Genomic DNA, 11,737 nt, shown 5'->3' with positions numbered 1-11,737 from the left:
GACCCCCCTGGACAGTAAGATTTGGTCTGCTCTCACCTGGCCCCTCTGTTTCCATTCAGTCCATTTTATGTCTTAATCAGCTTCAGCTGCCGCACCTTCCTCATCTTTTCCTGGTCCCTTTCTCCCTGACCATATGGTGTTTATTTTGGCTGCAAAAGACATTAATTTCATTATTCATGAGTAAGTCTCATTCTAATTAAAAAAAAATCCCAAAAGAAAACAAGCGACAACAACTGACAAACCCCAGTACATGATAAAATTAAGGAAGACACTCGGCATCTTCCTTGATGCGCTCTTTTGGTTGTGGGATGAAACATTATCAGCTTTGGAAGAACATTTCTGAGACACTGGGCAGAAGCCACTAATGACAGCTCTGCCCAACAAAATTAATTCTTAGTAAAACACTAGTCCTTGCCTCAGAGATAAATTCTCGACGGTCTTTACTGTACATATATTATGTAACGCCCATGCCAAGAAATGAAATTGCATTAAACACAGCCAAATCTCAGTACTATGCATCTTAACAGCGGTGATCAGCGAGAGATCTCTTATCATGGGTAAAACCCAAGCCCAGTAACAGCACAGAAAGTGTGTCAACTATCCACAAATTACTCTCAACATCTAATTCAAAATAATTTCTTTTTCCAGGTGCTTTGAAACAAAAACATTTTTGTTGTTTGCCCTGGTAGTCTTAGAAGTTTGGCTTTTTAGTAGCTAAAATGGATGTTCTTTTTAATAATTACTGGCAGAGGATAAGCCAACAATACCCCCAAAAAACCTCAAGCCTCCCCCCTGACCTCAGCTTACCTTACCTTGCAGTTTACTTCAGGCACCGGACATGCCTGCCTCCTCAGCTTCACAGGGAAAAACCGAGCCAAGCCAACACAAAGCAACACTCGTGGGTAGTTGACAGTGGTTTGTCTGGGCATTACAGACACTGGGCAACACCGTGAATTCAGGAGCAGTTACCCAGTGAATCCTGAAGACAGCTGTTGTACATTTGATATGCAACTTGGGAAGTTGGACCTTGCCTATACTTGGATTTCAAGCTATTACAGCTAGAATTAGACTGAAATCACAAGAAATTACTTCAAATAAAGAATTATGGTAAAACTGCAGTTAGATGTGAGTTTATTTTTTTTCCTTGGAAATACAAAAAAAAAAAAAAAAAATCTATTGCCTGGCTTCAGAAGACACTCTATTAAGTGAATACTTCTGTTTATAAGGATTTGAAGTTCTCGCCCCAAGGTGCTTCAGACACCGTGTGTAAATGCACCCAGTGATGTTGGCACCTGCACTCCAGGACACGGTTCCTTGCACTAAAGGACTACGTAAGCTGTACTTACAGAAGGACGGTTTCACGCACACGGAACGGCTCCTTCAGCGTACACCAGCAGTAACACCCGCTGTGGAAGGTGGCCCAGAGCTGAGCAACACACTATTTAGTCATTAGCAGAAGGGCAGGATTTGAAGGAGGTGGCCTTTCTCAGGAAGATGTTGAGCTTGAGAAAAATTCCATCAGCTACCCAAGAGCACGACGTGAATAAAAGATCAGAGATTAAAAAAAAAAAAAAGACAAACAGATAAGTTTTGAATATAACAAGTTGCATGGTTGTGTAGTTCGAAGATTAAAATTTTAGAGCAGATCAGCAAAGTTCAGCTCTCCTGCTGACAGAACAGGTTCACTTACCCTTCTAGCTTTCCTTAACCAGCAAAAAATTAAATCCTTCTCAAAAAGCAGGATTAGAAGTCAAGAAAAGCTCAAGATCAGGCATTTTAGCAAGTTCTGGAGGAACAAGGTGCAAAATGCCTGCTGCCAAGGAATTCTTAAGAATAATAAAGGAAAACAATCATTTTCAGTTGTCAAATTCAATTAAGAAAATTAAACGCTCTGTCTTCGTACATCAGACCCATGCTGGAATTGTAGACCTAAGATTTAAATGTGATCTTAAAGTTAGCCATACGTTTAAGAATATACATTACCCAAAAAGCCTACGTAGTCTATTCAGGTGAAAGAGCCCTATTTAGAATTACGTCCTCTGAGTTGTGTTCCGTTTCTCATAAGAAGCTGATTTTTCCTGTGCTATCTCCTGAAAAAAATAATGCTCATGCCTGTTACTCTAAAGCTGCCATAGCCTATTGCCAGCCAACAACTACACGGTACGCTGTACACCGCATTTGTAACAACTTACAGCAAATTAAAGAGCAAACACTGGAAACATATTGCTATTGAAAATAATACTCATTTGCTTTTACCATTCAGTTATCTGATCCTTTCCACATCAGTCGCATTCAGCTCACCTGTCACTTGTAGGAAGTAGAGTTACACAAACAGTTGCTAATACACCCATGATGGGCACTCTTAGGTGCTTACAAACTCAATTTTGTTCAAAACAAGTAACCCAGAATATGAGCATAAACTTGCAACACAAAGTTTGGTGGTGCTTCTGATGAATGAGAGCGAGCACTGTAATTGTCAGTTAACTGTTAATCTCTGCAGCCAAATACTCATTGTGATCCTGTTCACCACGTGTTGTCATCCCCTTTACGTTGTTCATCCGCACTCAAAGATACTCGGGTGTAAGAGAATTCAGATCCTGTCTCAACGGGGAAGTGAACGTGCTGCAGGAAATCTCGGCAACGCCGGCTGACCCACGTTCTGGGTCACACAAAAGCAAACCCATGTGAAGAGCTACGGCAGCCCCCAGAAAAGGAAAAGGCTTCCCCCCACCCCCTTCCTCCACTACCTCCTTATCCAAGAAATAAAAGGAAGGGAGGAGTGGTACTTGTTCCAGAACCACGGTACCTTGCCCTCTCAGACAAACACAGACAACAGTACATTTCAACTTTATTAGAAAAAAACAAAAGTTTATACAAAGCTCCGCATTTTACAGAAAACCACCTCCCCCAAACACAAGGAAATCCAATGTTGCGAGCTGTATGCATTTTCTTTTTTCATATACATACATATATATATGTACATCCACATATATATATGTGTGTGGGCGCACGCATGTGTATATATAGTGTGACGGGGTTTTTTTTGCATGGTTTGCATTCATTATTTTACAAAGTTAACATTTAGTAGAAAAAAAAAAAGGAACTTTGTTACCATTATTTTCTCATATAAATAACTGTGAGCAGTCCTTCTGCAGATAGATAAAAAATACCTTTTCGTGTCATTCTGTAAAAAACAGACATTACTGAAATGGTATTGAAATCTTTTAAGTTTTTTCAATACCGCCATAAAAATATCATCTAGCCCCCAGTTCAAAATGCTTGTCCAAGGCATTAGAAGAGAAAGGACTGTAAGACAATTCTGGAAAGATCAGTTCTTTGAGCCAACATTCAGGTAGATTGTATTTGCTGGACCTCATACATTGGTGTGAAATGAGCACAAACAGGAGGCCAACCTCTCTGCCTGCCTGGAAAAGCTGGTGCTTTGCCTGTTGTCACCGAGTTAAACTCCAAAAAAGCACCCAGCAGCCCCAAGGAGCCAACAGACTCTCAGCTCACCCTTCTCGCCCCACAACAAACGCCACAGACTTACTTCATGCAATTAAAACCTCTAGCAGCTCAGCAAATTTTTACTTAAAATGAGCTGCTGGACTAATTGTGGCATGGCTAGACAGACACTAGGTTGTTGAATTATTGGGAGAAAAACTTAACGAGCAGGGCAAATGCAGAACGACAACTAAAAGGAAGAAAATCCGGTAAAAAAGAGCTACTGGAGTGACCCCCAAGGCTCTGGTTTGAAGAAGCAGGAACAGCAGAGATGTGAATTGCAGCTCAAAACATCCTTGCGTTTACTGAAGTTAAAGGTGACAGCGTGGTCCAAATTAATTAACTGCCTGGTAAACAACCATTCTTTCCGTCAAGCACCACGATGGGGAGAATGGCGAAGGTTTTGAAGGCAATACACGTGGTAGTGGTGATAACAAAGGTAATGAAAGTGAAGAACACAATGATGCAGATTAAATGGAGAGCAATGCCAACGAAGATGTTTCGACTGCCAGAGATGCTGGCAACAGGAAGAATGGTGATGTGGTTGGTGTTGATGATGGCCAGAATTCATTCATATGTCCATGTAGTCATCATCTTCATCAGTATCACTTTCCAGTGAGGACTCCTGGCTTGAGGTCTCTAAGATTTCCAAAGCTGGCTGACAAAGGCTCTCCTTCTTTACATTCGCTGCAGACTGAGCAGACAAAATAGCAGACTGATCCCAAAAAGAGAGAGAAAGAATATATTGCTAAATAGTCAGGATAAACCCATGATCACAGGGATAAAAGCCATCCGGTTGCTATTCCTCCACATTCAATAGGTCTGTTACTTCTATAAAAGGTACAGCATTCTCATGTGAAACGACACAACATTTACCAGTAGGCTTCCCCACAGTCAGTAATCTGCTAGTTTCCACTAACCTAAGAATTACAGTGGCTGCACTAGTTCCCTCACCCACTTCTGTAATTCTTTCTAATTCTCTCAGAAAGGGGGTAAGGACTAGAAGAGCTGTGATTTCACCCATGGCCAGTATTTCACCAGTCCTTTAAAACTGGCTCTTGCCGATAACCGCTAGCATCTTCCTCCACTACTTATTCTACCTCTGGTTATGAACTGGGGACAGGAACCGTTGCTCCTTTCATACCTGTATTTTACTGAGGGGAGAATTAAGACAAAAACAATAATCTAAAAATATTACTGTTTCCCTTTTATTACCTTTAATTTTTGCTTGGTCTCTTCTGAAATGCTGCCCTTTGGAGAAAGGAGGGTGGGAGTGGGTGGAGTGACAGTGATCTCAGGTGGAAATTTGGTGACAGATGAAGGTATGAAAAGCTTTGGCATGTTGGGCAGAATGCGAGTTTTTACTCGGGTGCCATCTGTCTTGTTCTGCTGACTTCCCAAAGTCTGTGAACTGGAGCTGAGTTCAGGCTTGGAACTGGAGGCTAAACAGAAAATAATAAGAAAAAGCATGTTAGGAAGCTATCTAGGATTTCAGATGTCAAGGAAGAAAGAAAAGTTCATTGTTACACATACGGCTGGCTCAAAAGGCCTTTCTTCAAGCCTTGCTTTAATTCAGGCTCAGAAAGTGCCTCAAGATTATAGAATCACAACTGAAAATCAGTAATTTAAAAAAAAAAAAAAAAAGTCTTCCTGGACAGCAGAAACTCAGTCTGACCAAGCATGACAAGTGGCGGTGTAGCACTGACCCATCTACACTTAGTCAGAAGGCTACTACAAACACCATTTTCCAACTCCTTGTTTCTGATGCAATCATCATCTCTTTGCATTCTCTAACGGCCTCTCCATTCTGTAACGCAACAAATAAAGCCATTTAGCTTCACTTAGGAGTCTTCATGTCTTCCACCATAGTGCTGCCTCTTTAATTACTGAGATAGCAACTCAACAATTTAAGAAAAACGTATGGTAACACCCATCAAAATGTGCTCTTATTATCTTCAAATCCTACCATAAAACCCTCCTTGGTGTGCTCATGCCACTGTCTGCCACGCTCGTTGCCACGTACTTCCCAAGTGTCTCAGCTCACGTTCTTTACAATGCAAACTTGTTCAGACAGGGCTCATCTCATGAAGTAAAGAGGGATCTGGCCCTTCCTCAGGCACTATCACATTCTAGAATAACATATTACGCAACAATAACCAGTAGAAGACAATGTTTTCACATTAGAAACTGAGGGGCTGTTAAGAAAGATTTCTTGATTTCTTCCTAATAATACTGCTTCATATGGAGTCAAACCTTTTTAGAGTTATATGAATGAAACCACCAGACTGGTAATCATGACAGGGGTCCATATACACTTTTATAGATTCAGTCTTGTCAAATATACCTCTTAGATTTCTGGAACTGACATAACCACTTAAACACTGCCCAATAAAATGCCAGCTTCCTGATGCTAGTCTGAAAACAACCAGCAGTAGAACTAACAACTAAGGGATGTAAAATTGAATTGTATGTTCTCAACTGTACACAAGGATGTAAGAACTGCCACGATGAGACACAGCTTTCCATCAAGGCCAGTCAGGCACCCACCTCCATGGGCAGCCAATCATTTCTGAGCAGAGTACCAGAAACGCTGCAGTAATCACACACAGGACTCAGAAGTAAGAAAAAACGAAATACCCCAAACATGAATATCTAGATTATGCCCATCTGAAATACCGAGTTTTTCATTTTTTCAATAAAAACACCAACTCCTGCTTCTCTTGGGAAGAGGGCAGAGGAGGGATAAAAAGCATTAACTGCTGCAATGCTCTTTTTTATGTTTACTCAGACTGAGTGAGTCAGGTTTTGTGAAGAATTGTTTCCTTCTGCTAAATATTCCAATAGTGTAATCCAAAGTGTTCTCATATTGCCCTGTATAAGATTCCAGTTAAAAGAAAAATGCTACTTTAAAGGATGCACAAACTACACAGCATGACAGCCTGCTACTGGGAGGGTTGTTATGTGGCTCTGCTGCCGTGGTATTTAGCATGTGAGTCATGCACCAAAGAGAAAAACCATTAAGGGACGACAAGGCACTTCCCCAGGAAGCTGGGACATTGCCAGGAACGCCTCTAAACTCTGGAATACTTGACTGGAAGGCAGACAGAGAAACTGAGGAACACGCATCACAGCCATCCAATCGCTCCATCCCTACGGACTGATGCGCAGCTAACCACCCATTTTCAGAATTCTTTGAAGCGTAGAAAGCTCCTACCTTGGGTACAAACATGCCCCGAATTTGTGCTGGTCACCGATTCCACTTGCCAGCACACAGGCTCTGGCGACGGTGCAACAGTAGCCATTTTCATCTGCTGACAAAGCCGTGACTCCTGCTGCTGAAATCCAAGCCCCTCCAAAGGCACTTCAAGCTCTTCTTCCTCTTGATTAATGAAATATAATTCACAGATTAAGAGCCATCCTGAACTCTCTCCTAAGCCTCAACCCTTTTGCTGTCTGAGCAACTGCTGGAATAATTTTCTTAACCCCTGCTCTGTTTCTACACAGTACCATGACCGAGCGAAAGCCACCGCTGGCACGCTAAGACGGCAACACCAGCTCTTTCATACTTGGGGCCATCATTTCAAACTCTTTAAAAAACCGAAAAAGTAATTTAAAAATCAAAACGAAAAAAAATATCTGTCTATGACATCTTGTTATCTCTGCACACCTGCAAGCAAAACACGTGCAACTGCCCCGAGGCCCTCCTTCGGAGAGGGGAGGCTGAAACACCTGCCACACACGCAGAGCAAAATCCATCACCCTCAGCCATGCGCCAGCTGTCAACACGGTCCCTCTCTGATCTGCAACCGCGGGTACCTGCTACACGCAAGCACGGCTTACTGCTACAGAGGATTCATTGCTGTGAACATCCAGCAACAGGGCCAGATTTCTTCTTTTTAATGAAACCAGTATCAAGTTCTACTAAATGCCCACGTTTCACTGATACATCCCCTGTACCTCTACAAATACGTTAGTCTAAAATCCCACCTTCCAAAACTGGGGATGTTTACAACTCAGAACCCACCTATGTGTGTGTGTACAGTCTTTTTATTACGTACCAGCTATATCTGCTTTTAAATGAATGGTGGTGTTACACAAGTTTTCTTACACACTGAGCCGCTGTACCTAACGAGCAATTTTCACTAACTACTGAGAGCAACTGATGCCCTTTCTGGGAGGGGCAGACTGAAACAGCAGCAAGCCTTCAAGGCTATGGACACACAAACAAGCTCTTACGCTCTGATAAAAATAAAGGGCTGTCTAGTCTAATCTGAATCACCTTATAGTTACACAGGGTAAGGTGTGCACAGGCATCCATCGCAGACCAGCAGATGCAACGTATATTCACTGCCTAACTTCCTCTAAAATTCTTTAGAAGTCCATGCTCTAAATTAATTTAGGATTTTGACACTATGATATCTTAAAAAGCAAGATATATATTTCAATCTTTTGTTACTGGAAAAATACTCCCACCCTCTCAAGTGTTAAAACCACATCTTCATCAATGTAGGTAAGAACTTGGAATTTACCATGTTAATATTCTCCTGCACGAGAGTACCCCTTGCAGAAAATGCTTAAGACATTACAGCTTAACGGCCTGGTAGAAGTCAGACCAATGCAGTTTGAAAGATGCAACTTTTTAAATGAATTACATCTTCTAGGGTTCTTGAACAATTTGTACAAGGCAAGGCTTACCAAAGCAGGCCGCAATGTCTTTCATCCACAAATTTTCGTTAGTAAAGAAAAGAACCCATCATCTAAACTGGTGCTGGTAGCCAATGCAAGCCTTAGGATAAATGGGTCTGCTTGCAGAGGATTCTCCAATAGTTCCCGAAAAGGAAAGGTCAGACACTACAGCACGATCACAGGCAGCTCCTGTTCTGTGATGTTCCACTCGCTATCAAGCACAAAATGCAAACACCTAACGCAGAAGAATGTCGTTCTCAGTCTCAGCACTCTCGCACATTTCTCTATGGATTCTTCAAAATACAGCATTGAAGTGGGAAAATAATCGTTGCATCTTGTTGTGTTGTATTAACAGACCATATCAGCTTAAAAACAACGGAGAAGGAAGTACTCAGCTACAGGAATCTTGGCTAGGAAAACCCTAATTCATTGTTTCCCTGTTCAAGCAGCAGAGGAGAGCTGAAGGATCATTCTGTTGTGTATCTGCCTGCCTTTTATACCAGATACAGGTCTGATTTACCCACATGCTGACAAAGAACATGAGACTGTGTGAAGAAGGATCAGCCCTAACGTGGCCTGAAGCCAACACACACATATCCCATTACACCGCTAGCGCCTGACGAGAAGCTGTAGTCTAAACTCAGAAGACTCCCACACCAAAATGGCTACAAGCCACTTGATCAAAAGACAGAAAGAAACATTACATCAACACTGGAAGAAAAGCAAGATGAAAAGATGATTTCAGAAGATTACAAGACAGCTAAGAAGTCAATTACTCCAACACCCAAACTCAGTCTGAAGTATCTAGGGTAAGTACTAACAGAACCTTACTTATCAACTAAGAATACAAAAACAGTAATTAATTTCGCAGGTACGATACTAAATACAAATAATCTGCAAATCCTACAGCCTCAACTGAGCTACTGACCGAGAACAGTTTTGTATGCACTCGGCTGCATTAGGGACTTACTAGTTCACCATTCAGAGTAAGAGCTCTGATTTGCATTATTGTTTACTGACAAAACTCTACCTCTTATGCTAATTACAATCTTTGTTTAATTATACGATATATCCTTGCTTAAGCTGATTTGCTGTGCTTTATTTTATCTAAATTATGCCCCACTGACAAAACCTCTTCTGAGCAGCCTATTTCTAGGGAGATGCTACAAGTCTGCTATCAGTCTGTGCTTTTAGGAGCAATCATCATACTCAAACGCATCTCCGTCTTCCGTATCATATTTATTTGTGTTAGTTTTTAAGATCCAGTTTTACAGTGTCGTAAAATTAGATTTAATTTGAATAAAATTAGGCGTCAGCCTTTTTTTCACGTGGAAGTGAATGGAAATGAAAAGGCAGGAGTCTGGCACACTGAGTGTGTATTTCTAGCACCGCACTTCTGGAAACAGCACTTGTTAATATTCTATTAGGCTGCGTCTTTCAGTACATAAGAAATCAAGAGCCACTATTAATCAATCCCTTGCTCTCAGAGATGTTAAATACACAGTGACTGAATTCTATCCCCCAATTGGGTCACACATTTTACTCTTTTAAGACTGTGAAATTTTTTTTTTTTTGGTAACAGTCACACAAATGGCATTATTTCTAAGTTAAAAATAAAGTTAATGAACAAAATACTTCTAAAAATTCTTGAAGATGACAAGAATTGGTTGTTTTATGTGTATATAGCATAATCTATACTATTTATACTTTAATATAGTGCACAGATATTTATTATGTATTTTTTTTAACTACAGACTAAAAAGTGCAAAAGATAGAAGGATAATCAGGAAGAATCACACAGTTGGATCTCCTAATACTTGTCTAAAACAGATCTGAAGACAGTATCTTGATATTTGTCTTCTGGAAGATGCTGCTATAGCCCTGAACATAATGTCCTAGTTTTTCTAATAAAAACTTTCCCCAGGGAGGTACAGACTCCACTAACTCATGAGCCACAATATTCTGCACCAAGTGCAAGAGCAGAAGAATGTAAGTACAGCACATACTGAAGGTGTTCAGAAGCTCAGATTTAACACCAGTTAACAAATCTTCTGGCAATACCTGGTACTTGTACTGTCCTGGCAGGTTTTCAAACATTACATCTACAAACTCGGTTTAAAATAAAATCAGTTTCTGAAGACATAATATGCAACAGTCACTTGTCTCCAGGCTGAAGATGGGACAGATACTGTATTCTGGAGATCCATTTAGCACTCTCACCTTACAACACAGCACACAAAAATTAAGCACGTAGAGAAAACACAGATTTGCAAGGCATATTATTATTTATACCGAAAAGTTTGTCTCCAATCGAGCTGAATTACAAGTATTTTTTTTTAGCCTTCCCTTTCCCAACAACTGCCTAAATACATATAAAATAGTATACGACATAGAAAGAGGGACATCATACCTTTCAACATCTCCCTGCTTTAGTGAGGAAGAAACAAGCTGAAAACAATTCAATGCAACAACCTACTCCAGCTTTCCTCTCCAACCTCTTTCCACTTGTTGCCAGGGTAACCAGTGTTTGCAGATGCCTATAGCGGGCGCCTGGGTTCATGACTTCATCACAGTTAATATTCTCTCTCTCGGTCTCTCTTTATACAGAGAATACGCTACATAACATACATCCACACACTATAAACATACATGTTATACAGCCCCTGCAGCCGTTTTTATACTGAGACAATTTACTTTGCCATTCTGATGTGTATAAAATGAAAAACAACACCGTCAAAAATATTCATGTGGCAATTCGCAGATGTGGAGAAAGTTTAAAAGCAGTAGTACTGTAACCAGTAAAGAGCTGCTGCTCTGGTCTCTGCACCACATTGTACACTTCATCACTTGATTTCGTCATGCTGTCAGGTATAACAGACATGAACATTTTATGGGGAATTTCAAAGAATCCTTTAGTCATGCACTAACCTATTACATGAAAACTGAAAGACAAGCCCAGAAAATGTGACTAGCACCTGGAAAAAAATGTTTTCCAGTTTCTGACAGAAGCACAGATATGTTAAAGGCTACCAACAACTTACAGTGCATGCAGAAAACATCATTTCATTATAGGAGAAAGGAAGGAGCTGAGCTTTGAACTCCAGAACAGACTACTAACATGATTTCAAAAGCGAATGCTTAGAGAAACGAACAGAGAACTGCTTCAAGTGCTTAAATAAAGCCCTTGCACCACTTGCCTTATCCCTTTGCAAAACATCTTCCTCAGAAGTTCTGTGTGTCAAGACAAAAAGCCTGAAAATACATTGCTGTGGTTTAGCCAACCTGTACTACCTTGCCTTCCAACCACTTCAGAAGAGCAAGGATTGAATTCCGTGTGCCTACAGACACTAGGAAATACTTATTTTGCTAGTTCCAGTAACAACTGGTTTACTTTGTATTTTAATGGCCACCCACAGCACATGCAATTGGTCACAGAACTTGTTTACCATTCAAGGTAAATATTTTTTTTTCATGGTGAGGGAAACAGGTCTGATCCTTTACACAGTGGAGTAAATCTCTTAGCACATTTCCAAAAAATAGTGCTGAT

The 11,737-nt window shown here is 40.7% G+C and overlaps 1 protein-coding gene across 1 annotated transcript in view; it reads right to left on the bottom strand.

The window, feature by feature from the left end:
* Window positions 1–2,838: 2,838 nt before the first annotated feature.
* The window catches only part of LOC104507075 (calcineurin-binding protein cabin-1-like), a 35,831-nt gene continuing 26,932 nt past the window's right edge, over window positions 2,839–11,737 (bottom strand). Inside the window, exons 8-10 of the mRNA XM_010148242.1 lie at window positions 6,719–6,883; window positions 4,720–4,946; window positions 2,839–4,219 (exon numbers count right to left, since the gene is read on the bottom strand). Of these exons, the coding sequence (XP_010146544.1) occupies window positions 4,076–4,219; window positions 4,720–4,946; window positions 6,719–6,883 (536 nt within the window). The 3' untranslated portion in view covers window positions 2,839–4,075. The remainder of the gene's footprint in view (window positions 4,220–4,719; window positions 4,947–6,718; window positions 6,884–11,737) is intronic.

Source organism: Eurypyga helias, unplaced genomic scaffold, assembly GCF_000690775.1.
Source record: "Eurypyga helias isolate BGI_N326 unplaced genomic scaffold, ASM69077v1 scaffold29053, whole genome shotgun sequence".
Taxonomy (NCBI): domain Eukaryota; kingdom Metazoa; phylum Chordata; class Aves; order Eurypygiformes; family Eurypygidae; genus Eurypyga; species Eurypyga helias.
Note: the sequence above shows the minus strand (reverse complement) of the source record. Positions and strands in the feature narration are given on the sequence as shown.